Below are 24,805 nucleotides of genomic sequence, written 5' to 3'. Positions count from 1 at the left end.
GTGGTGAGAGCTGTATTAACCTGTCGAAGACTAGTCCAGAGTATACTGGGGCAGCTGTCCATGAGAAGACACAAGTTTGAGCAAAATCCATTTGTCCTCAGTCAGTACAGAGTAATGATTTTGTAGCACTTTCATGCAATTTACACAAATAAATTTTTTGTGACAGCTTGGGCAAGTGCAGAACGCGTCGACCAAGCCCCTGTTCTCAGAGTTTGACTGGGAGGCCCAGACCGCAGAGCAGAACCTCTTGGCGGCCAACCTGGCAGGCTCTTGGGAGCTGATGGAGGCCTTTGCCGTCCAGCTCAACCTCAGCCAAGTCATTGCCCATGGCGAGGAGCTACTGACCAAGTACCTAATTGACCAGTTCGGGTTGACTTCTGGAAATAATACCGAGTGAGTGTTCTCTTATGCTGGTCAGCAGTATGCAAAGTGATCCCGTTACTTGTGATATATTGAAAATATGAATATTAGGCCTATGTTTTAGACAACAGCACTATACTGTAGACTGTGTTTACATTTCAGCGTTGCAGTTGACCTCAGCTCCATGGTATGACCTGTGGAGCTTTCTCCGAAGATCATAACATGGAGTTAAGATCCTCAGGGGGAATAGTATTCACAATGCTCTGAATAAAAGCAGTGTCTACATCTACATCGAATAGAACTAGATAAAATCATACTTGCATGATCACAATCATGCTAGCTAGACAGTAAAAGTTCAAATGTCAGTGCTGCCATAGATCTTCGCATTACAATCACACTGGACATGGACACCTCTTGCACTATGGAAGTCAAGTATTTACAGTAAATGTACATTACACATGTCCATTTAAATTACGTAACATGTGCATATCAAAGAGGGGCAGTTTAGTGCTGTGGGGCCAGTTAGGACAGACTAATGTTAACGTTAGTATTTTTACACGATTCATTTTTCATGCAGAGCGGTTCAAAACATATTCGTGGGTTCCTGAATTCGCGCTGTGCCCTTGCATTATACTCATATATTTTCATCCATTTGTAGAAGAGTCATATGCTGCCCAAATCCATTCGAATATGCCTGCCTGGAAACTATGAGTACTGCACACACACACATGCATGTGCTCAGATGAATACTACTATATATGGCACATGTACATCATACACAATGGGATCATGGAGGCACCACTGATGAATTGAAGCCCACGATTCAACCCGTTCAAAACTTTATAGAAAATTGTGAAGATATTTCCATGGGTTACTATTGTGTAATATGCATTGGCTGAAAGTAGCGCGCAATATGCGAAAAATCAATGTACTGCAACAGTTTGCATGTTTACAGTATGGGGCAGTTTGGGTACTGGGCGTGTGATTGTTGACTTTAAGCTAATGATTTCAACCAAATAATGATCAAATAATGAGATGAGGTACAGTGGTGCATATAGAAAACCTTATGGTTCTTCTCTGTCCTGAATTTGTTTTGCACAGCTGGAGCAAGGAGCTGACCACCCAGCTGATGGAGACGTGGCTCCTGATTGACGGTCAGCTGTCCAGTCTGCCTGGCTGGGAAGTCTACAAGGCCAACGTGTACCTGCTCTTTGCCACCGTTGAACAGCTGGTCAGCGGAAACGGCACCTTGGGTGAGTCCTATACACAATAATGATACGGAAATGTGAACTGAATGCACCTTGAGTTGAACAGATGCTCTGTACTCCCACACACACGCACACATACAAAGATATTCATATTGTAAACTTAGTATACAGGTCTTCTGTTGCGGACATTTTATGCTTGCTTCTTTGCTGTTGCTGTTTTTGGCATTTGTTTCTGCCACTCCAAGGATGAGAGATTACGTCAAGTTATAGACATACGTGACCCGCTACAACAAAATGATCCTAAAGTCGGGCGAGGTCGATTATTTGAAAATTGCATGATATAATCCCCTAATCTTTCTGCTTTAAATTGACATATAACACATTTTATAAAAATAATCAGCTGCGGAGATATCGATGTTTAAAAGAGAGCATGTCGAGATGTGTGGAAAATCAGTGTTTCGAGAAAAGCGCCCTAAAAGTCTTCCTTTCGACGCAATCGTGATCAAGGGACACGCAAGTCAGTTTTCACCTCTGGACAATAGAAGGTAGGCCCTAGCAACCCCCGAAGAGTTCATTCAAGCACATCAGCGTCGGCGGTCTCCTCACCAACCAATCAGTGACCAGGATGTGAGAAGCGGCTGAGCATAGCGCACCCCGCCCGCACGCACCAGTCGACTGGGCAGTGTGCGAGCTTCACGCTTCGGTTAACAGCAAGCAGCAAACTGACCAATGAGATCACTCTTGTCGTTGTTAGGGGCGGAACCTATCTGTGGCCCTCAATAAAAATTTTCGAACCAGTTTCTGCTTCGTTGAAACGCCAAAAAAACATGGCTCAGAAAAAAGCTATTTTTTGGTCTTTCCTTTGATCATTTTGCTTCAAAATTTCGACAGATGATAGAAGACATGTTAGACTCCAATAATATATCAAAATCAGAAAATCGTAAGTTTTGACCAATTTTAATGCTCCGACTTCAAACTCGATTTTCACGGCTTCGACCGTGCGCGACTTTAGGACCTTTTTGTTGTAGCGGGTCACATATACATTGTATATCTTTTACTCAAGTATCATGCGTGATTTAATGTATACACTGTTTCATATATTCTAGAAACAATATATCAACTTACATTTATAAATATGTGACCCGCTACAACAAAATGATCCTAAAGTCGGGCGAGGTCTATTATTTGAAAATTGCATGACACAATTCCCCAATCTTTCTGCTTTAAATTGATATATAACACGTCTTATAAAAATAACCGGCTGCGGAGATATCGATGTTTAAAAGAGAGCATGTCAAGACGTCTTGGAAATCACTGTTTCGAGAAAAGCGCCCTAAAAGTTCTTCTTGCGACGCAATCACAATCAAGAGACACGCAAGTCAGTATTCACCTCCGGACAATAGAAGTTAAGCCCTAGCAACCCCCGAAATGTTCATTCAAACACAGCGTCGGCGGTCTCCTCACCGACCAATCAGTGACCAGGATGTCAGGAGAAGCGGCTAGGCATAGCGCAACCCGCCCGCACGCACCAGTCGACTGGGCAGTGTGTGAGCTTCACGCTTCGGTTAGCAGCAAGCAGCAAACTGACCAATGAGATCACTCTGGTCGTTGTTAGGGGCGGAGCCTACAATGTGTGGCGCTCAATCCAAATGTTCGAACCAGTTTCTGCTTCGTTGAAACGCCCAAAAAACATGGCCCAGAAAAACGCTATTTTGGGGTCTTTCCTTTCATCATTTTGCTTCAAAATTTCGACAGATGATAGAAGACATGTCAGACTCTAATAATATGTCAAATTGAGAAAATCGTAAGTTTTGACCAATTTTGATGCTCTAACTTCAAACTCGATTTTCACGGCTTCGACCGTGCGCGACTTTAGGACCATTTTGTTGTAGCGGGTCACATATACACAGTCATTGTACTAAAAAAAATGAAAGTATCATGCATGTAGAATGTATACTCTGTATGTAATAAAGTGTGACATGCATTATGCATACCAATATGAATGTTTGTACTCCGTAATTTATTATGCACTGGTCTATTGATCTGTACTTCTACAAACCCAGGAACCGATTCAGTTTAGAGCATTTTGGCTGAAGTTGTAGTTTTCTTCAACAGTACATGTTTTGCTGTACTGGTCATGAAAGTAAAGGCGCAGATTGGGTCTGTGGATAGTGTGCATGTATCAAAGATGTATGTTGTTGCAAAACTTGAGAGAATCTTGGTTTTGTGAGTGAGAACGATGTTCATACTGTGTATTACCCCCTGTCCGTGTAGACACACCTGAGATCTCCCTGGCCATGCTGGTGCCCAATGCAACCGAACTGGCCTTGGTGCTCAGTGACGCCCTGGCACTGCCAGTGGATGTGGTGTACCAACTGATCACGATGCCCATTGACCCCAGCAAGGTAGGGACACACCTATCTCTTGAAGAGCAGGGGAACAACTGGTGTCCCCTTTGAGTCTGCAAGTTTGTTTGTTTGTTTTTTTGCACATTAGAAAGAGAATTAACCATATTGTATAAAAAGTTCACAGAATGTTAAGAACAAAGAACGAAATAGTCCATTAAAAAAGAAGATATTTCTCATTTGAATGGATACAGAATGTACATTTATGTGAAATATACGCATATGAGTGTATGATGATAATGACAGTGATGATGGTGAGATATGACCACGACGAAAACAGCAACATCAAAAACAACTGTTACAACAAGAACAACAACAATAATAATAACAAACAAACAAAAACATAATGAAACATGATTTATGCCTGGTGAACAACAAAAAAATAGCAACAACCACCAATCAGAAATGTCATTTGCTTGGAATTTCTTCCTTCCTGATTTGCAGTTGATTGAGGTGGTGACCACTAACAGGTGGAACGAGACGCTCTGCGGTCAAGAACTGCTGCCACTGGACTTGGAGCTGCCCGCCGGCCTGAACCTGACTCAACTCCAGAGGGCGCTGTGCGAGGTCGACTTCGAGAACCTGATTGCTCAGCTGTCGCGTGGGGAAGGAATCGACCACTTCATCTCTCTGGTGAGTTGAGAGAAACTCGACCTGGAAGATTTGGACCACAAATGTTAACTGAAATCCTTGCAAGGATTTTAGCTGTAATTGTTTGCTGTGTTAAAAATCTAAAGCAACTAAAATGCAACAGCAAATACTTTTGAGTGCCACTGTAATAATCCAGTTGATTTTACATCAAATACAAAGCTGATATGAGTTGTTTTTACTAGGGGAGAGACAAAGGTAAACATTTTCCTTTTGAAAAAAGTTTTTTTTAGAATGCAGATTTAGAGCCTCCAACCAAAATGTTGTTAAGATATTTTGTTTATAATGTTTCTTTCTTCCTCTAAAATACAGAATATGTTTTAAAATGAATCAAATTTTTTTCTTTGAAATTGAATTCAGCTTGCATTATGTGTGAACATTACACATATTTCTGAGTCAAAATTCTTTTCCTTCACAAAATCATTTTTATAGTGTATCAGTATGATGATACAAAATATGTGAATTTATAAACTGTATCCACTACTAAATATTTTCTTGTCTCTTTCTTCTGTTTTATAAACCAAAGCTTATTGCCGAGCTGAGAGCATTCCAGATATCAGACGATCTAACTGGCTGGGTCTCAGAATTTGAGAGGATCCTGGCATCTCTGGACCTGACCAGTGTGCAGGGGTGAGTCTCTGAAACTTATTACACTTTCTCTCTATTTGCTCATGAATTGCAATATATGTTGAGGATATCTTCAAAAAGCAAAGATTATATGGCCTCGCTGACTGCATAGGATGATATTTCAGGTGTCATACTGTGAAAACCAGCTTTGCTGGTGATATTTGAGTTTTTGTGTGATGACAATGATGATGAAGATGATGATGATGAAACAGCATTCTTATAGCACCATTTATCTGTAGAAACATTCAAAGGCATCTGGGATCGGTCTTCAAATCAGATTTGAAGGTATTTGAAGAATTTAAATGTATGAAAATAAAGTTGCTCCTCTTGATTGTGGTGACTGACAGATGCCCTGAGTATTCAAAGTAAATACAAAAGAGAAATGTCAGAAAATATACTTCAACATTTCTCGATGCTATGAAGAGGCATTGATCATTTCAGTTCAGTTATTTTCTCTCACCAAATGTCATTGCTGAAATTGATGCACTGGGACTATTTCTGATGTAGATCAGTCAAATGAGCCATGCATAGGGCAAGTGTCAGTTGATACAGTGTATACTGCTTTGCAGTCAACATGTTGCTTCATGATGATTTATGCAGTATATCCCCCTCCCCCCTCCCCCCAAAATACACAATTGGATTTTCGCATTGATAACTCTCAATATGATTAAACTGTCTGAATGCAATATCAAGGTCTAAAACTATAACATCTTACCTATATTTCGCAGAAAACACCATTAAATTTGGTGAAGTGGTAACAGAGAAATATGGATCATTGTAAAGCATGTCATAGGTCTGTTTCTTCCAACTTTAGCACTTGGATGCTCTTGGAAAGTATTACATATCAATGTGTGAACACAATGGACAGAACATGGAGGGAAAGGATTCCTGACATGCTCAAACAAAGATCCTCATTTCTCTTTGACCACTTTAGCAAATTGGATTCTGGGGTGTTCTATAAGATGTTGGAAATAGTTGTAAAGTGTAGTTTTATACCCTGAAGTTGTATTTGGATATATTTACTATTTTAAAATTATCTTTGCAGAGGGTCCCATTGTTTTTTTTGTTTTTTTTTTGCATTTAATTTTTTTAAATGGTATGACACAAATGGCATTCTCTTTTTCTTCAAAAGATTTCTCGACTCCTTCGGCAAGGAGTTCTCCACTTTGGTGGACAACATCGACAGGATGTTTGTCAATGCCACGCCAGGTTGGGATGCCTTCGTTGCCAACCTAGACATCATCACCACTGTCCTCCAGTACACCACACCCCTTTGGAACAGGACAGAAGGTGAGCTCTGGACGGACGAGATACCTCGATGTCTTAACAAAAGAATTTAGCAGTCTCTCTAATTTAGGGATTATTTTTCCTCATAGATGAACATATGTTAAGGTATATACAGGGTATATTTCCTCATTCAGGTGCATATGTTGAAGTGCATATAATCACTGAGGTATGTATGATGAGGTACATGTAGATATGTTGATCTATATCTATTTTGTCATTTAAGTGCTTATATTGAGGTACATACTCCATTTCATCATTGAGGTGCATCATGGTGAACATAATATTTCCTCATTGAGGTGTATACATGTACATGTACAAACAGTTGCATGTTCAGGTTCATGTGTTTCCTTGTTAAGATGAATATACAATGTATTTTCTCATCAAGGTTCATAAGTAGAGGTACACAATATTTCCTTATTGAGATGCATGTAGAAGCAGATATCTCCGTAATTATTCACAAGAATCTCCCTGGTTGTTTTTGCAAGTGCAATTTGTAAATGTTTTGCAGCTACTCTGTACGAACTGAGAGAAGAGAGATTAACGTGAACAATTTTGTATAATCCTGTTTTCCCACTCCAGCCATGGAACCGATAAGTCTAGCCTCCCTGGTCCCAGATGCCGATCAGTTGGTGGAGGTCCTGACTCCGCTCGCCCCACTCAACCCAGAGATTATACTTGCCATCATCAATGCAGAAATCAACCCTCAAGCGGTGAGTCATTTATTTGCTTGAGGTGTCTGTGTGTGCAGTGTGTCTGGTTTGTATGTGTGAGGAGGTTGATGACAGCTAGCGGCGCCAAATCTTCTTGATTCTGAAAAATTAACCATTTCGTTACATCCTGACAGAATATATTTCAAAAAAATCTCCAGATTTTGGAATCGCTATTTTCTTTTTAGATGCATGTAACAGCAATTAACACCAAGACAAACTACATTGTTCAATTAGAAATGGATATAGAATTATGTTCTGAATTTCAAAGCATGCTTATAAAACAGAAGAATTCAAAGGGATGATTTGTGCAAAAAAGCAAAAACACTGAAAGTGGCTAGTTTCTTTTTTTTAACTTTCTGCTGCTTGAAATGGAATTGTAGAAAATGAAAAACACATATATAATGGTTTAACAGAATAAATTTTCTAGATTTTCAACTATTTCAGCTGCTGGATACAGCAGTATAAACATCAAAATGAACAATCAAGAATAACTTTGAAAGTTTTCATCATGTTTAAACAATATTGTACAAGTTACAATACCTGTAAAAATCAAAACAACTTAGAATTATCTTAAAGTTATCCAAGATGTAAATGATACTAATATTGTGAACACATCTTTTTTTTTTTAAGCATTATCACTTACATATGTAAAAATCCTGCATTGAAATTCTTGTAATGTTTTTAATTGTGCGATTAAAATTGAATTGAATTGAATTGAATTAAATTGAGAGTGGCATGTTTTTTTCCTTTCAGCTTCTGGAAATGGCAATCAGCGGTCAGTGGAATGAAACACTGTGCAGCGAGGAGGCACTCAAGCTGTTCTTTGTCAGCCCTGAGTCACTGAACCTAACCCTGATCCATGGAGTGCTGTGTAGCCTGGATTTCCAGCAGTCTCTAACAGAGCTGATGCAGGACAGCGCCTTCCAGATGATTTGGAGCGTGGTAAGGGAAATCCCCCCCCCCCCCCTCCAGCTGACCTTTTTATACTTGTGTGTATGTGTGTGTGTGTGTGTGTGATAGTGTTTGTGTGTGTTCTTTATGCACAAGCTGCTATGTGGAGCACAGACTTCAGTCCTTGAAGCTCTTGGGTTTGTGGAAGAATTCGAGCAAGCAAAGGTGTACCCCACAGATCTCACAGAGCAATGTGTTTAAAGGATGTGTTTGTGTAAATATGTGCAATGTGCATGTATACATGTATCCTTGCTCCACACATCTGAGTAACAGGATAGCAGATGTGGGTTTTTTTTCTGTAGATATTTAAGATTTTGCAAATTTCATATGTTTTCTAGATGATTCTACTCTGTGACATCATGAACTTTTGTAGCATTCCCATCAAGAAAAGGTAGGATGTGGTAATGGTGAAACTTTTAATAATAGAAAGTCATGACCTTTGAAAGGATTGTTCCATTTTGCTCAAACTTTCACCACACAGGTCACTTATCATTTTTTTTTTCAGTTGTTGAATCTACATTTATTTGTTGAGGAGACTCATCCCTTTAATGTTGTTCTTTCTACATATTGTACAATGTGCGTGCTACTCTTTTTGACACATAGATTGTGGATCAGCTCTACCTAAGCATCATCCCAGATTTCACCATCCCAGGTCTGGACCTCCAAACACTCCTCCCCCAGATCTTCACCTTCGTGGAGACCCTAAACCCAGCTGATCTTCAGAGGTGAGTTCACTAACTCTTTATGTGCCATGGTGTAAGCCCCCTGTGTGCCACATTATTCTTGGCCTCTGAGATGGCAACAGAGTCATGCTTTAGGAAAACATTCTGTTATTCAAATCAATCATTATCATAATCAATTATTGTCAATGATATCATTGCTACAACATGATGAATATGATAATGATGCTTATTATTATCATTATTTGTAGTATGATCATCATGACAGAGTCTGTATTATTAATCATCATCACCATCATCACCACTATGGTTAACATTTTCATTATAGTAGCTGTCATCATTGTCAGTGTTGAAGTCATGCATACTCTTACCAAGCTACACGTATGACTATACGTTGCGGTGTATGTCGCGCCTGCATATGTACAACGTACTTCTACTACTACAGGCATTTCCTATCATCACTTTTATTATAAGACAGGTTTGAAAGACAAAAGCTATTGTTTCCTCACTTAATTAGACCATGTAACATAATATGTGAAGGGATTGTTATGTCAAAATTTAAATCCCAATTGACCTTTGAGTTAAAAGAATACAGTGTCACACATAAAATTGTTCTGCTATGTTTGCTCAACAGCTTGGAGGGGCTTCAGGCACTGTTTGTCAATGAGACATGGTACCAGGAAACCGTTAAGCAACTCCAGTGGATGACGGCCCTCAACAGGATCCTGACTGACAAGCTGGTTATGCTGGAAGGTAATCATTTGTTCACTGTCCCATATCTGTATAATCATTGTAGTCTGTGCTCTCCCTTTATCACACTGTGTACATCTACACAGTTTTTTAGATGTTGTCATCTATGGACCCCCAGACAAATACATCCCGTTTTATCTATTCTTCAGTCTTTATCTCTTTTTTTGTCTTTGATAAATGAAAAAGAAGGGAAACTGACCAGAAATGTGATATGCAGCTGAAAAATGATCATCAAAGAAAATGCAATTCCGTATCCAGATGGAATCTTTAGCATTTTCTTGGCTGATTTTTAATTTTCTCTCATGAAATATTGCACAATTCAAGATAACAGAATATGTGAATTTCGTAAAAATGAAGGGCTGGTGTTTCATGCAGAATCACTAAATTTATCCTCTATTAATGGTGAACTTTGTTTCCACCTGAAGGAAGTTTGTGGCACCATCCTTAGAAACAGGTTATGAAAAAAGTTAGTCTCTGAATTATGATTCCCCTTTTCTTGCTTCCAAGATATTGTATAAGATGCTTTGGGAAATACTGACTTTCCAAATCATCTCCAGTGACCACCCAGGAAAATAAAAAAGTTGGCTATTATAAAGACCTGTCTATAGTGGCCACCTGTCATATACACATGTACAGCCACTTAATGAATATTGCTCTGGGGAGAAAAGCTATTTTAAAGACCCTGTACAGAGTGGCCACCTGTCAATAACAGCCACATTTTTTGTCTCCCTTGGGCTTTAATGAAATGTCATCATTAGAATTTGAATAATTGCACAGTACCGGCTGCAGATGCTTAAGGATTAGAACCAGCACTGGCTGTCAGGCGAAAGCTCGGTAGTCTAGTGGATAAGACGCCTGTCCAGTGATCAGGAGGTCGTACAAACATTTGTAGGTTCGAATCCTGCCCGAGTATGTATGTACATTGTATGCAAATACAATAAGCTCTCATGTTGCTTCTTTTCTGTCTCCCCCCCCCCCCCATGTGCCCCACCCCTTCTCTGTCTTTGTTTCCATCTCAAGGCCAAGAAATCATCTTCCCCTACCTGGGCAACCTCTTGGCAGACGCCCCCGAGCTCCAACGCATTCTCCTCCAGGACTACCAGATTGCTCCTGGTCTCGTTGAAGCCATATTCTCGCTCAGTCTCCAGCCTGACAAGGTATCCGTGGCGACGTCAATTTTCCTGTCAAACTTGTACACATTTTAGGAGGAAAATCTTTGTCTATTAAAGGATGAATATGCTAAGAAGGAGGTGTACAGCAGGATTTCTGTTCAAGGGTCTGCAGCCATGACTACTCTTTCCATTTTACTAATATAATCGACTGAAGAGACTGTAGGGAAACATGCAAGTTATGCTCAGTGTTGGGGAAGATGTATTCAAATATCTCAAGCTAAATATTGGTACTTAAGTAATGATTGACAGATACAATAGCAACGCTGACAGAATCTTAGTTTGGAAGGCTTTTGTTAGCATGTTCAAGTACAGTAATCTAAAGAAAAGTAGTACAAAAGTTTTGTGAAATACAAGCTGTATTTATATGACTTACAGTGTATATTTGAATATTAATTTGGCTAGAAATATGGTTTTGAGGGTATGATGAATTACTGCATTTCAACATGCGTTTACATTCCATACCATAGTTCCTTTGAATATGAAACACTAAAGCCCTGAAGAGAGAAAAAACAGATCAAAAGACGCAGTGCCAATCAACAGAAATGTGGTTTCTTGGACATTACCTTCTGTATTCATTTCATTATGAATGTCTCTTTCAGATGCTGGTGTTCTTCAACATGACCAACCCTCTCTTGACCCTGTGCGTGAGTGGACAGTTCTCCGCCTTCTTCTACTCGCCCCTCAACCCGGACTTTGACGTGGCGGGTCTGGAGACGGCGTTCTGCTCCATCGACTTCGAGGACCTCACCGCGGAGCTGAAGGAGATCAGCTCTTACGACGAAATCTTGGCAGAGGTGCGAACAAATGTCGCAAATGTGGCGAGTGAAGTTGACCGAAGCAATGAAAAGATGTATGAAAATCTTTAGCGCGTGATTTGGTCGTCGCTTCAGTCAGTTTCTGGGTGCTCAGATATTGCAGAAGAATTAAGACTCTGTCCCTGACCAAATGTGAACAATAAGAGCATCTTTAGTTACTTTTTTTTCTTTTACTAATTTCATTCCCATGGTATGATTATATGAACACTTCTTGTAACTGTGTTCATATTGAGTTCAGTGTAGATGTGGCTTATCATATCATTTATCAAAGAAATTAAAGCCTTTATGTGCTGTCTTGCTCAGATTATGTACATGTACACTTCTATTTCTTTCAATTTCTTTAAATTCAAATTGTAATTTTTATTTAAATTGATAGAATCCATTTCGCTTTTTGCTCTGTAGTAATTTGTGTTTTGTTCTCTCTTACGATGTTTGGTCTCTAGTACCAACTACTGATCGACCCCACTGTCCAAGTGGGGACATTCAACTGGACGGCGTACGCCCTCAGCCAGGAGGAATGGATGGAAACTATCCAGCGCCTCATTGCCGCCCCACCCAGCTTGACCTTTGACCCCGCTTGGCAGAACAAGACGGTGGCCAACCTCGTCGCCCTGGCGGAGAGGATGAACGCCGCCCAGCAGAGACTCATCACCGCAGACGGCATGGAAAACCTGGCTAAGTGAGAACTCACTGCACTGTGCTGCTCCTTGCTTTGTGTGCTACGTATACCCACTGTTATACATTGTACTTCAGATTGTATTTCTGAAGCTGTCGCGGCATATGACACCCGCAACATTTATGCAGTTCGAGATCTAGCTTTGACTGTGAAAAATTTGTTACAGATTTCTTCAGTCTTTAGATGAATGTACAATTTTTGAGCATGCGGAAGATTTAAACCTCAGTCTGTGAGTAATGACAGTTGTGCTCAACATGATTCAAGAAGCTGCTTGAAATGTAGGCTGAAGACTGTACTGTACATTTAAAGCACTACCTAGTATTTGGATATTACATAGTAAATATATTATGTGAGATTCTATTTCAATATCAATATGACTATTTCCCTATTTTTTTCTGCAGGAGAACTTTGGTGTTATGCACTTCAAATGACTTGTACAATTCAGATTCAACACCACCATGAAACAAATGAGAAGAGAGCTCACCATTGACTTTCTTTAGAGGCTTTACCCGCATCCTTTAAAGAGGCCTCCTAAATACATTGACATCATCTCTTGTTTTTGTTTGTATGTTTGTTGTTTTTTTTTCACCTGCAGCTTGGCAGCACTCCTGGAGTCTGGTCTGCTGACCAACCAGCCCTGGGCCATTGAGCTGGAGGCCGCTCTCAGGACGATGAACGCCATCGTCGCCTACAGCAACGACTACCTCCTCCGCCTGCCAGGTGAGCTTGGCTTCACTCTGTCATCAGACATACCTTCTTTGCATAACCCTTTAGTTTATGGTTCATTTATCAATCTTATTTTGTATATTTTTGACAGTCATAATATGTAACACTACGAATCTCTTTCTGTCAAGGTTAATTTGTGTTATTACCATGTGGAATAATTCTGTGAAAACTTGATTTTTCATTTCTTTGTCATCTGCTATATTGCTGCATCAGTGATTAAACTTGGTTTCACAGAAATTTCATCTTTGATATATTTCTCCTTCTGAAAAAAACTTTGGAGAACATTTTCTTATTCGGATATGTGAGCATGTGTATATAAGCTAAGCTTCACGGTATTTTATACTTCTGTACTATTTCTTCTTCGTGAAGGTTCCACTTTTCTCATCACCCAGATTTCTGCTCCTATATCTTAGCTCATGTTCTCCTCTTCATATCTTGAATATTCCTACTGTGGTGTAAGTTTGATTGCACCCTTTCTTATCTTGGATATATCTGTGTCTGTGTAAGCTTTGTATTGACCTTCTCATCCTATATGCAGTAGGTCGTGAATATGGTGACACATACATGTATATACACATATGTTCACCATATTTTGTTTTGCCTTTGACTTTTCTCAGGGAGGAACATCACCCTCAATGACCTGATGCCGCCATACGCTGCCACATACTTGGAGACGAACTCTGACCTCGCTCCCGACGTCATCACCCTCCTTCTCCACGCTTCGGTGAACACAGAAGCTGTGAGTGAACAGACTCCTTGGGGTCCCCTCCCCCCCCCCCCCCCCCCATTCCCCCTGTGTGATCAAACACCTGTTGCAACCATCAGTCTTTCCCCCCAGAGATGTATGGTGGCCTTGTAACCACTACTTACTATGTGTTTTAACTTGTCGAAGACTAGTTTCGGCAGTTGTCTTTGGAAAATTTGGGTTATAGCAAAATCAGCCATTGTAGATTAGTGAGAGTATTATTGAGCTACAAACACAATATAGGGCTTCTTCCACTGTCCCAATGTCCAGTGTATGCAAAGCATCATCACTTGGTATATCTGTGCTCTATGCAGTGATGTGTACCATTGTGTAGTAGCATTCATAAAAAGCATTAATAATATGTACATGCATAAGCATGTCTGCATCTCTCTGTCGATTGAATAGAGTTGCAAAAAGAGAAAAACAACCACAAATGTAGTCTTCATGTCCATTCAATATCTGTATATTACATAATATCTTATGTGTTTTGTCAATTTAGAACATTTGATTTATTTTTTTTTTCTTGTTCGTAGGCCCAGTCTATAGATTTTGATATGTCAATTGATTTTGCTGTATTGAAATTGGAGTAACACACATACATGTCTTTTTTTCCCTATGGCTGTAGCACATTTGCCGGAGCTTTGTGTGTCGCATAGTGCAATTTCTGAACTTATTTTTCACAATCTACCTCCAACCAATCAGATCCTTGCCAGACAAGGAAACAGGACCTGGTTGGAGACTGTATGTGCCGACATCGAGGATCTTCCCCTGCTCATCGAGATCCCGGCTGACATCGACCTGGAAGCTGCTCACCAGGCCCTCTGCTCGCTGGATGTCGAGGCCTTCCAATTGGCCTACCTCCAGGACTTGCAGGAGGTCATTGCTGAGGTGAGTCCAACTCTAGGATACTGTAAACATAATACAAGTTGTATGTACATTGTATTTGTATACAAAATGTATGTATGTGTGTTTGTGAGTTTTGTGCTGTCTTGCACTATCACTGGAACTTTAACCCATTGAGGATAGGCTGATCTTGCTACAGTATGCATTTCCCATGCACACCTGTCCGAGTATACTCGGGACTCATCCTCAACTGGTTAACATGCCAGATTGCTTTGGGAGATATTACATGTACACTATGAAAAGGAAAAAAACAAACGATCTCATCTGCCAAATTTACAAGCAAACTATCAAGTAAAATTCACTATTAACTCATTATAGCAAAAAAAAAAAAAAATTCACCACACATGAGATGTTTCACTTTTATAGTTCCTTCTTGTTAAGTCTTCATTGGGAGGGTTTGCAGTGGTTGCAGTTATGTACTATAGCAACAACCTCAGTGCTTAAAACTGATTGGTTGTTAAATACACATACAACTGTACTGCACTATAATACTTCCAATTGTAGTTTAGGAATTGATTTACATGCACAGTGCGTTATGAAACAGGGACCTAGTGGGTTGCTGTTGTGACTTCTTGTGGATTTGCAATCGAATTACCATGGAAGCGAGTATATTATGTACTAATTGTTCTTCTGAAAAGCGCCTTTCAAATTTGGGCTGTGCCTTCTTATGAATGCTGCCCTATCAAAATGGGAAAGTATGAAGTTTTTGACAGATCAATGTCTTTGCCCCCCCCCCCCCAAAAAAAAAAAAAAAAATGCACTGTACGTGTATATCAAGGCATGCAGCACTGTCTCATAAGCACAAAGGTGCAGGAAGATATTTCTTCTGACTGTTTTTCTTCTCTCTTCTTTTTTTTTCAGATCTCAAGCGGGAATGCAGTCAATTTCACAGCCCTCTCGCAGAACTTCCAGACTCTAGCCTTTGCAATCCAGTCCCTTATAGAAAACCCACCCAACCTGCTCAAATACAATGAAGAGTGGTTCACAACAACACTCGGAAGGATAGCGACTGTGCTGGAGGCTAACAGTGTCAACAACACTTCCCTCATGTAAGTGTCTCGTGCTTGCTTGTTTGCCTTGTTTCTTGATATATTTTTGACATGCAACTAGATAGATAGAGTGGCTTTAGTTGCTATTTCCATAGTTGTTTATTGCCCATTTTTCAGCTTTGTCTTAGTTTATGTATTTAAGTTTATTACGTGTTTGTGTTTACTGTATAATGTATTTGTTACCATTTTCTTGTCTGTGTGTGTGGTTCATGTCCATACAGATTTTGTACTTTGTATTTTAAGTGGGACTGAATAAATGTAAATGTCAGTGCATCGTCCAGAACACATCTCGTAGGGTTCTGTGAGGTGTAAGTGCTGCTGCGACAATCGCTCCCATGAAATATCTGTGTGTTATTAAAAGCCCAGCATAAATTCTACTGACAAAAATAACCCTAACCCTAATCCTAATCCTCATATCAAACTAGTAAACCTAAAACCTTATCACGACCCTAACTCTAACCTTAAGTCCTTGGAGAAAATAAGACCGAAGCAGTTGTCGCAGGAGCAAATGTGTCCCCATCCAGTAGACAACTACGTATGTATTGCAGGATTAATTGAGTTCTATTTGCAAATCCAACAACTCGCAAAAAAATTAGCTCCGATCCCGACATGGGTACAACGTGCACACATGCATTTTAGAAGATAAAGCTCTGTAGAAACAGGACAAGTAACCAGCATGGTGCTGCTCAGTGATTTCCTACATATTTGCCCCCCACTGTTTATTTCAATCTCTCAAATCCTTACCTCCACCAACCACATGCAGGGACCCCGACTTCCTGAGCTTCGTCTTTGGCGACATCCTGAGGCAGATACCCTCGGAGCTCCTGAACTCTGAGCCCGCCCTCCTCGTCCCTTTCAGGCTGAGTGACTACATCACGTCGGTACTCATCGATATGCTGAAAATGGTCCAAGGTACCGACATACAATTGTATGGGCCCCCTCCATGTTATAGTTGATGTGCATATACCCATGCCAGGCTCAAGTCAGCTTTAGCAAAATAGAGTAATATAAAACAAGAACAAGAACACTTGAAAAAACAAAAAATAGAAGAGCAATGCCTTAATGTACTCTGTGCAATGTCTTAGCCAGCTATAGACAAATATTCTTGGAAGGTTATGGAATTTAAAAAGTTCTGTGTGCTTCTCAAGAACAGTGACATCAGTCTGAAAGGGATAGGCCTATGCATGTAATGCACATTAGATTAAAGGGACTGTACAGTACTGGTTGAGGTAGGGATTCATGTTTTGAACATTCCTAAGTGAGATAATGAAAAGCCTCTTATGAAATATGAAAGAGCATGTAATTTTAAGAAGGATTCAACATTTATTTGATGAAAATTGGTTTTCAAATGGCTGAGATATCAAAAAAAGTGCTAATAATAAAAGGCGACATGCCACAACTTTATTAGGATCTCTTTGTTTCACCTTGTTTTTGGATATCTCAGCCATTTCAAAACCGATTTTCATCGAATAAACTTTTGATACCCCTTAAAACTGCATGCTCTTTGACATCACATAGAGTGGTTTCTGAATATCTCGCAAAACGTTAAAAGCTAAATCTACACCTCGACCAGAACTGTACACACCCTTTAAGGGATGGTGTCACTCTTTTGGATGAGCACTTACAACATATACATGTATCTGACAAAAATACAGGTATGAACACTAGAATGAATGAATGTAATTGCAAGTTATACTGTGAAATATTATAAAAGGGGGATGGGGAGAATAATTAAATTTGATTTTGTGATAGCTTTTTTGCAAAAACATGACTGTACTTAATGTTTGTCAGTGTGCATTGGACCCTGTGAAAATCGGTACTGTTGAAAGGGCCAAGAAGTCAGTATTAGATGAAGAGCTTGCATGCAGGTACACTTGTGCATTGCTCTGTATTTCATTGGCCTTGAAATTCTGATGGTACATTTTTTGAATATTCATTTATTTTTTTCCTATAGGACAATCCTTTACACTTCCCACCCTCGATGAGCTGTTTGTGAATGCCACCCATGTTCGCGAGCTTCTGGGCCAGAGCGACGTCGCCCCCGAGATCATTGACACCTTCCTCTCTCTCAGCATGCAAGTAGACAAGGTAGGAGGAGTTGCCATGGTAACCAGTCACCCATATTTTTTTGACTAAAATCAAATAAGACTATTTGTCACCTTGCATGGGAGTCATTGCAGCTACTTGATGTGCATACATGTATGTCAACAACTTTTTAAAACCTATCTGTACAAAAGTAAACTTATTTTTAGTTTTGATTTGATTGCAGTATCACAGAGATCAAGTCAAGTTTAATGTCATTGTTCGTTTGATTTGTTTTGTTTCGTTTTGTTTGGTTTTTCTCTCTTTTGTTTAGTTCAGTAAAGAAAGTGATTGATTTCTTGTATTTTGTTGTAATTGTTTGAGCGCTCTAAATCTATTTTGAAAAGGCATTATGTTAACACTGATTATCATCATCATTCTATTTAGACTTTATTTCTCCTCTCGGTTAGCTTCATTATTATATTTCATGCTTCAACAATACGAAATATTTTGTAATTTGATATCATTTTTATTTGAAAAGTGTAATTGTGTGCGATGACTTGCTAGTTCCCTAGAATACCAGTAACTTTTAAATGATTGAAGCTTATTTCTTTGTCTTTTCTCTTTTTTTTTTCCCCCACCAGATGACCTACTTGTTCGTTACACCTAATGCCTTCGCGGAGCTCTGTGCATCTGGTCAGTTTGCAACTTTCTTCACCCTGCCCCCAGACTCGCCCACCGACATCAGCGTGGTCGAGGAAGTTTTCTGCGGCACCAATGTCACGGTCCTGGTCTCAGAGCTGGATGACGTCCTCAAATTCACCGACATACAGAACGAGGTAAGAGCATGTCTCAGAATTGACTGTGGTAAAGCCTTCACTCGGAACAAAATTTTAGAAAATGCAAAGCAAAATAAATTCTGCTTCAAATTAAGTATAATTCCAGTGCCGAGTTATTTTATTGTAACTGATTGTTGAAGTGCCCTTTATCGATGTAAACAAACACAGATTATTCATTGTTTTTGACTCACAGCCACGAGGAAACCATGGGCTTTGCATACTATGACACTTTTCTAGCAGTTTGGGTTGGATTCTCACCAAAATCAAAATCAAGGGCATACACCAAAATCAGGGTTTATTTACATTCATTTGATGACGGACATTTGTCAGTTAGTTGCAGTTTAGATTCTGATGTGTCCATTCATGAGTAGTTCATAAGCTCTCCTGCCCTGCATATACATGTACATGCATGCTGTACCCAGTTAACTTGAAAATCCGAACAATCGTGTACTATCATTGCATATTTTAATGCCGTAGACTTTCTTTGCTAGTATTTCCCATTTTGCTCTTGTCTTGCTTGAAGTGCCAAGAAAATTCCACCCAGGGAATGATGAATGGCAATAGAACAGGTCAATTCTTACTTTCAAGATATCATTGTGTTCGAGCTGCAGTCAAGCTATGAATGAACCTAGAGATTTGTAATCACGGAAGAAACTGGACATATTATAACTGCAACAACAATAGGAGAGTTCTGCATGTTGGTGAGGTGTCAACCCTGTCATGTCAAAACACAATCACGTGTATGACAGAAATTCAGAAATTTGAAAAAGTTTGTCTGATACTCTCTTGAGGTAAATCTTGAATCAAAATGAGCGAGCAGGAATCAGAATTTTGAGAAATTTGTTGTAGTGTTGTGCATAGCTGAATGTTTTTATAGGGCACACCAGACGTTTTGAATCTGATTATTTATTTCCCGTCATTTGCAGATCAACAGGATCTTGTCCCTGGATCCCACCCTGCCGCCTTTCAACCAGACAGCCGCCACGCTCCGTCAACAAGAGCTGGCAGCCCTCATCGCAGCCCTCGTCGCCGATCCCCCTCAGGTGGTCGTCGATCCCGCCTGGTGGTTGACCGTCGCCAACCGGACAGAAGTCATCCTGGCCCAGTGGCTGGCCAGGCTTACGGAACAGTCCATGTCGCCGGACACCATTCCAGGCCTTGACAGGTTAGCTCTACAGTTCCTTATCTCCTAAATACTAATACATTGTTAGCACACTTTGTTATTCAGGACAGTACAATCAGTCCCATAAATTCACTCTACTAATTCATGATTAGGATTATCAGTGTGGAAGTGTCTCTGTATCCTATTGTTTCATATACCCACCGTAAAGGTATATTTTAGTAGCTCATGGTTCTAGATGAATTTCTCTTTTCGGAACTACCGTGTAGATGATGTGTCAACTCACGTCTACATTTAAGACTACAAGCAAACCAGTATTTACTCTGCTGCCTTCATCTATAAGGAATGTGATAGCAATATACATATTATGCTGTCTTTTTTTAGATCTATTTGCCCCCCCCCCCCCTCAAAAAAACAAGTGCTAAATATCATTCAAAACATTCATGATGACATCATCATACATCATACCATGGTCTCTTTCAGTGGTCACTCTAATATTGCCATTCTTTTTTTTTTTGGGGGGGGGGGGGGCATAAGATTTTTTTTTTCTTTCCTTTTTTTTTCCCCTCAGCAATCTATCAATCAAACTAGGCGGCTATTCTGAAAGTGAGGTACTCAACATGTTATGTAAAAAAAAAATTATTTTCTCTTGTTCTCCGTGGCAGCCTTATCGCTCAACTGAGGATGCTTGAAATGACTGGGGAGTCCCCCCAGTGGTTCAGGACGATCCTGGCACAGCTGGAGCTATCCCAGTACGTCAGCACAGCCGTGACTGAGTGGCTGGCTCGATCCAATGGTGAGAAGAGATTCATACATACCAGGACAAAAAAGAAATCATATTGTCATCCTAATGACATCCAATCATGACTGTATTTTGCAATTGCAAGGTTCTTACTTGCTTCCCAGATAAAAAGTAAGAAATATACAGGATGTATGATACTTTTTCTTGTAACCACCTGCTGTTTGAAGTTTGTTTGTAAATGTTTTAAAATCTGTTTTGTTTTGTTTGTTCTTAGGAAGGGTGTTATTGAGGTGGTCTTTAATAGCTTGGATGAAGTGAATAAAAATAACACAAAGAATGATACAGTTATTGCTATTTTTCTTTAAATAGTCATTTGATTTATAGACACACACACAGACACATTCAATCATGTACATGTACATATTCACCACAACAAGAGATCATCAATTTTATGACAGGAAATTTTTGCATCTTATCCCAATGAACAGGAACAGTGCAGATGCTGCCCACATTCGAGGAACTGTTCCCGGATCCTGACATCATCAGGCAGCTCCTGGCCGAGAGCGGTCTCCCCGCAGAGGTCGTCGAGGGATTCATGGGCTTGGCTCCTCTGTCCGATCAGGTAACTATCAGTGATGCTGTTGCTGACCTGTGACCTGTCACTAATCCACCTTAGTACGACGTGTACTTTTCTCTTCGTAATGGAAAATGAGAGATTTACCCTCTAGCTAGTGAACCAACAGTAGCTGATCCTCTCGAAACATCTTAGAAATGTACGTGTCATTGAATTTGCCTTCATGAATATGCATTTGTGCAAAGTGGGTGTGGCCTGTTGGGCCCACGTTGGAGAAGAGGATGGATCGAGACTGGTGGATGATGGTGCTTGAGGCGAGGGGAGTAATCAAGTTTTGTTGAACATACTTAAGTGTGGTATGGTGGTGGTGACTTGTTCGTTGTCAGAAATGTGTGACATGTTGTTGTGCCACCAATATTTTCCTCCCTTTCGTAATAGCCTCCTTCACATGCATTAATGTCCAAATATTTTCACACATTCGTTCACTTATGTCGTAATTCTTTCCTCCTTTGTTTCTTTTATTATTATTATTATTATTATTATTATTATTTGTTCGGCTTTCATTCACAAATTTCATAGTACATATTTCGAAATCAGAACATACACTGGAGTGGTAAGGGTGCACCAGGTTGGGCAGCCCGGATCTGGAAAGAGCCAACTAAATGACTTGGGCCCTCAGGCCATCCTCCCCAACCCACCTGGTGCACCCAAAACAGTCAGCTTACAATATAAAAAGATACAAATTTCATTAACAGGCATACATTTAAACAAAAACAAAAACAAAACAACCGTTTCTTTATAAGTGTCAATTAAGATATGTGTAACTACCTATCTTTCTTATTCCATTCAAATATCAGAGGCCATTTTCTACATAACAAAACTAAGAAAAAATATTAGATACATTGCACATATGTTTGTCAACTCTTGAATGGCTATAGATATCAAAACCTGACTCACTTACAAATACATGCAGTTAAATGCAGTTTTTTTTATCACATTCTTTTTTTGCAGTGGATCAACCTTTTCTTGACCGAAGAACCTGTGGTGGCCATCTGTCAGACCAGCCTCTTCCAGGACGTCTTTGAGCAGACGGTCAATGCCACGTTCGACGTCCAGTCCATTCAGGCCGCCCTCTGCTCCATCAACCTGACGTCCATCGACAACGTCCTCTCCTCCATTTTCATGTCGAACAGACTGACCATTGAGGTAACCCCCGGCCAAACTTTGATCGCCAATTGCTGTGGCAATTGTTTGTATCTTGTAGCTGATTGCCACCTAGTGATGGTAAAATAATGTGCATTCATCAAAGTTAGAAATGGTCCAGTGCATCATGATGTACATGTGCTGTATAAGCTTTAATTTTCACTTACAGATAAATTTGCAAATGAGTAGGCCGTGGACATTTTTGCAGGATGTTGATCTTTGCGATTTTTGACACCCAGGCTATCATGAGTGCACCGTTTTCTGTCCGTTTGAGATATTTTTGTGTGTAGTTGAACTCACAGTCCAACAACAATGATTTGTGAAAAATTAACCCTCACTAAAATGACAGCTTGTAAAGTAGGCAGTTCAGAAATAAGATCTAAGGCAGACAGCTGAGTTCTACCCAAAGTTCAGAGGTCAGGAATCAGGTGGGGAATCTTCCTTTCAAACAAAATGCTTTGCCATCTCTGTACAGAAATTTCATTGAGACACACATTGTAATACAGTGCACTCCCGTTATAACGAACACAGTTATAACGAGATTCTGATTACAACGAAGTAAAAATTCAGGCAGTGATAATATCCATTCTATTTTTTTTAATTGTTTATTTGTTCGGTTATAACGAAATTTCGATGTACTGAATGAAAACTGCTGGTCCCGAGGACTTCGTTATAAGGGGAGTCCACTGTACATTGAAATCATTTATATGATACTCTATTCAAAGGTTCACAAGTATTAAGCATTATTTCTGTTTGTTTGTTTGTCTGTCTGTCTGTCTGTCTTTCTGTCTGTCTGAATGTCTATCTGTCTGTTATCCTCTTTTGCCAATAGCTGGTGCAAGTTCTTTTCAATCTGCCTGATGTGGAGGTTCAGCTGGCCATCAACATCAGCCAAGAGGCCTCCCAGATCATTCAGTCCCTGATAGCAAACCCCTTGCAGTACAGCACTGAGTTAGCCAGGTTTGATGCCCATTTTTACCATCCTTATTTTACCTTTAAAATGCATAGTTTAATTTTTTTTTTTTTCCTGTTTGGAAGCAAAAAGATATTCCCTTTAATCATAGATCTTGTTAAGTGATAGTCTATTTTGCTGTGATCAGCTAATGATTTGTCTAAGACTAGAGCACAATTTATGGAGAAATACAAATGAGAGTATTAATGCATTGTAGAGTTTTATGAATCCAAAAAGTATTTATGAGTACATTCTCTAATACTTTGCATACATACACTGTAATCTTACTTATTAACATTTTGAAGGCAAGTCAACCCTAGTAGAAATGCCTGAAGTACATAATTATACTTTTTTTTATAGTTGTGTATAATTTTAGTTTACCTCTCTGTTCTCACATCTCATGTTTGATTTGTATACAATGAAAAGTTTACTGTATACGCTGTTATTTTTGCCTGCAGATATTTTTTGCGAATTAGGAGGTCATAGACATTTTTGTGAGATGTTCTTTTCGCGAACTGATGCCGATGCTAACATAAATGCATTAGTAGCCTACAGCTGTAGTACATGGAGACATTTTCGTGTGTTGTTAAATTCATGGTTCAACTGTGATTCGTGAAATCCGCAAAAATTAAACTGTCGCAAAAATAACAGCTTTAATAAACAGTATTGTTTGAAGTTGTCCATATCTAACCCAACAACTGAAAAACTTTTGATAGGAGTCATATCAAATGGATATGTATAGTATTGCTGTTTTTCCTCACTTTTGTATGCCGAAGTGCTTTAATTTCTCCCCTTTCTCTCTCTATTATATATCTCTCTCTCTCACCCCTTTTCGCTATATGACAGAATTATTGAAATACTGCAGGAACTTGTTCCAGACCTGGACGTGAGTGTGTTCCAGAGTTGGTTGGGACAGGTGCAGCTGACAGACTACATCAACGAGGCCATCGCTAACTGGATCATGGGAAACAATGGTGAGAAAGAGATTCTATGGCCCAAATTCACGAAGGTGGTACAATTGAAATCTTGGTTTAAACCATGGACAATTCGTATGGAGCGCCAAATGTCGCATGGCCTATTTCGTAGTGAAATCATAGCAAAATTTATTCTTTTTTACTTTATTGCTTATCTACTTTTTATTTGTGCAGTCATTCATTTGTTAATCTATTTATTTGTTTAACTATTGAGATTTTATGTATTTATGTATATATTAATTATTCAATTATTAATTTATTCAAATGTGTATTTTGTATATTCTGTCATGACAGGAACCGTGACTAGCATCCCCACGTTTGAGGAGCTGTTCCCAGACCCAGACATCATCAGGCAGCTCCTGTACCAGACTGGTCTCCCTGCGGAGGTCGTGGAGGGATTCCTACAGATGGCTCCCCAATTTGATCAGGTATGTGTACATGTACATGGTTGGATAAACACGAGATCTGTACACATGAACACTTGTATATGATATGGAGAATTTAATCGCAGAACGGGTTTACTACATGTCATGTGGCATATGATCAAAAGAGCAAAATTAAATATTTCCAGTGGTAGCTCACTTGATACATACATATGTAACTAGTAATATTCTTGCTGTTATGTTAAAACAGTCCCAGAATTTTTTTTGTGATTTTATGTTTTTTT

General features: G+C 39.6%; 3 protein-coding genes across 3 annotated transcripts; all 3 read left to right on the top strand.

Moving 5' to 3' along the window:
* The first annotated feature begins 6,385 nt into the window (after positions 1-6,385).
* LOC139731576 (uncharacterized) lies at positions 6,386-9,862 on the top strand. The gene is made up of 5 exons (XM_071642466.1): positions 6,386-6,538; positions 7,115-7,245; positions 7,999-8,187; positions 8,800-8,921; positions 9,511-9,862. Exons 1-5 carry the CDS (start codon positions 6,436-6,438, stop codon positions 9,845-9,847), a joined length of 882 nt encoding a protein of 293 aa, XP_071498567.1. The 5' UTR covers positions 6,386-6,435; the 3' UTR covers positions 9,848-9,862.
* A 115-nt stretch (positions 9,863-9,977) lies between these two features.
* Positions 9,978-14,268, top strand: LOC139731584 (uncharacterized). Its single transcript, XM_071642473.1, has 7 exons — positions 9,978-9,984; positions 10,647-10,783; positions 11,398-11,592; positions 12,057-12,292; positions 12,885-13,009; positions 13,633-13,754; positions 14,260-14,268. The coding sequence occupies exons 1-7, from the start codon at positions 9,978-9,980 to the stop codon at positions 14,266-14,268; spliced, it is 831 nt and encodes a 276-aa protein (XP_071498574.1).
* Positions 14,269-15,974: 1,706 nt separating this feature from the next.
* On the top strand, positions 15,975-23,640 carry LOC139731583 (uncharacterized). The gene is made up of 10 exons (XM_071642472.1): positions 15,975-16,003; positions 16,476-16,624; positions 17,667-17,800; positions 18,379-18,573; positions 19,500-19,738; positions 20,359-20,489; positions 20,924-21,057; positions 22,021-22,215; positions 23,045-23,179; positions 23,623-23,640. Exons 1-10 carry the CDS (start codon positions 15,975-15,977, stop codon positions 23,638-23,640), a joined length of 1,359 nt encoding a protein of 452 aa, XP_071498573.1.
* The last annotated feature ends 1,165 nt before the right edge of the window (positions 23,641-24,805 follow it).

The sequence above is a fragment of the Diadema antillarum genome, unplaced genomic scaffold, assembly GCF_040938485.1.
Source record: "Diadema antillarum isolate AM-2024a unplaced genomic scaffold, OU_Dant_1.0 seq00000381_RagTag, whole genome shotgun sequence".
Classification (NCBI taxonomy): Eukaryota; Metazoa; Echinodermata; class Echinoidea; order Diadematoida; family Diadematidae; genus Diadema; species Diadema antillarum.
This window is presented reverse-complemented; position numbering and strand designations above follow the sequence as displayed.

Coding starts and splice junctions, on each gene's coding strand:
- LOC139731576 (XM_071642466.1), top strand. CDS start 6,436: ATGTTTGTCAATGCCACGCCAGGTTGGGATGCCTTCGTTGCCAACCTA. Junction 8,188..8,799: donor TCCAGATGATTTGGAGCGTG/GTAAGGGAAATC, acceptor TTTGACACATAG/ATTGTGGATCAGCTCTACCT. Junction 8,922..9,510: donor AACCCAGCTGATCTTCAGAG/GTGAGTTCACTA, acceptor TTTGCTCAACAG/CTTGGAGGGGCTTCAGGCAC.
- LOC139731583 (XM_071642472.1), top strand. CDS start 15,975: ATGTCAGTGCATCGTCCAGAACACATCTC. Junction 17,801..18,378: donor TCAGCATGCAAGTAGACAAG/GTAGGAGGAGTT, acceptor TTCCCCCACCAG/ATGACCTACTTGTTCGTTAC. Junction 18,574..19,499: donor TCACCGACATACAGAACGAG/GTAAGAGCATGT, acceptor CGTCATTTGCAG/ATCAACAGGATCTTGTCCCT.
- LOC139731584 (XM_071642473.1), top strand. Junction 12,293..12,884: donor GGCATGGAAAACCTGGCTAA/GTGAGAACTCAC, acceptor TTTCACCTGCAG/CTTGGCAGCACTCCTGGAGT. Junction 13,010..13,632: donor CTACCTCCTCCGCCTGCCAG/GTGAGCTTGGCT, acceptor GACTTTTCTCAG/GGAGGAACATCACCCTCAAT.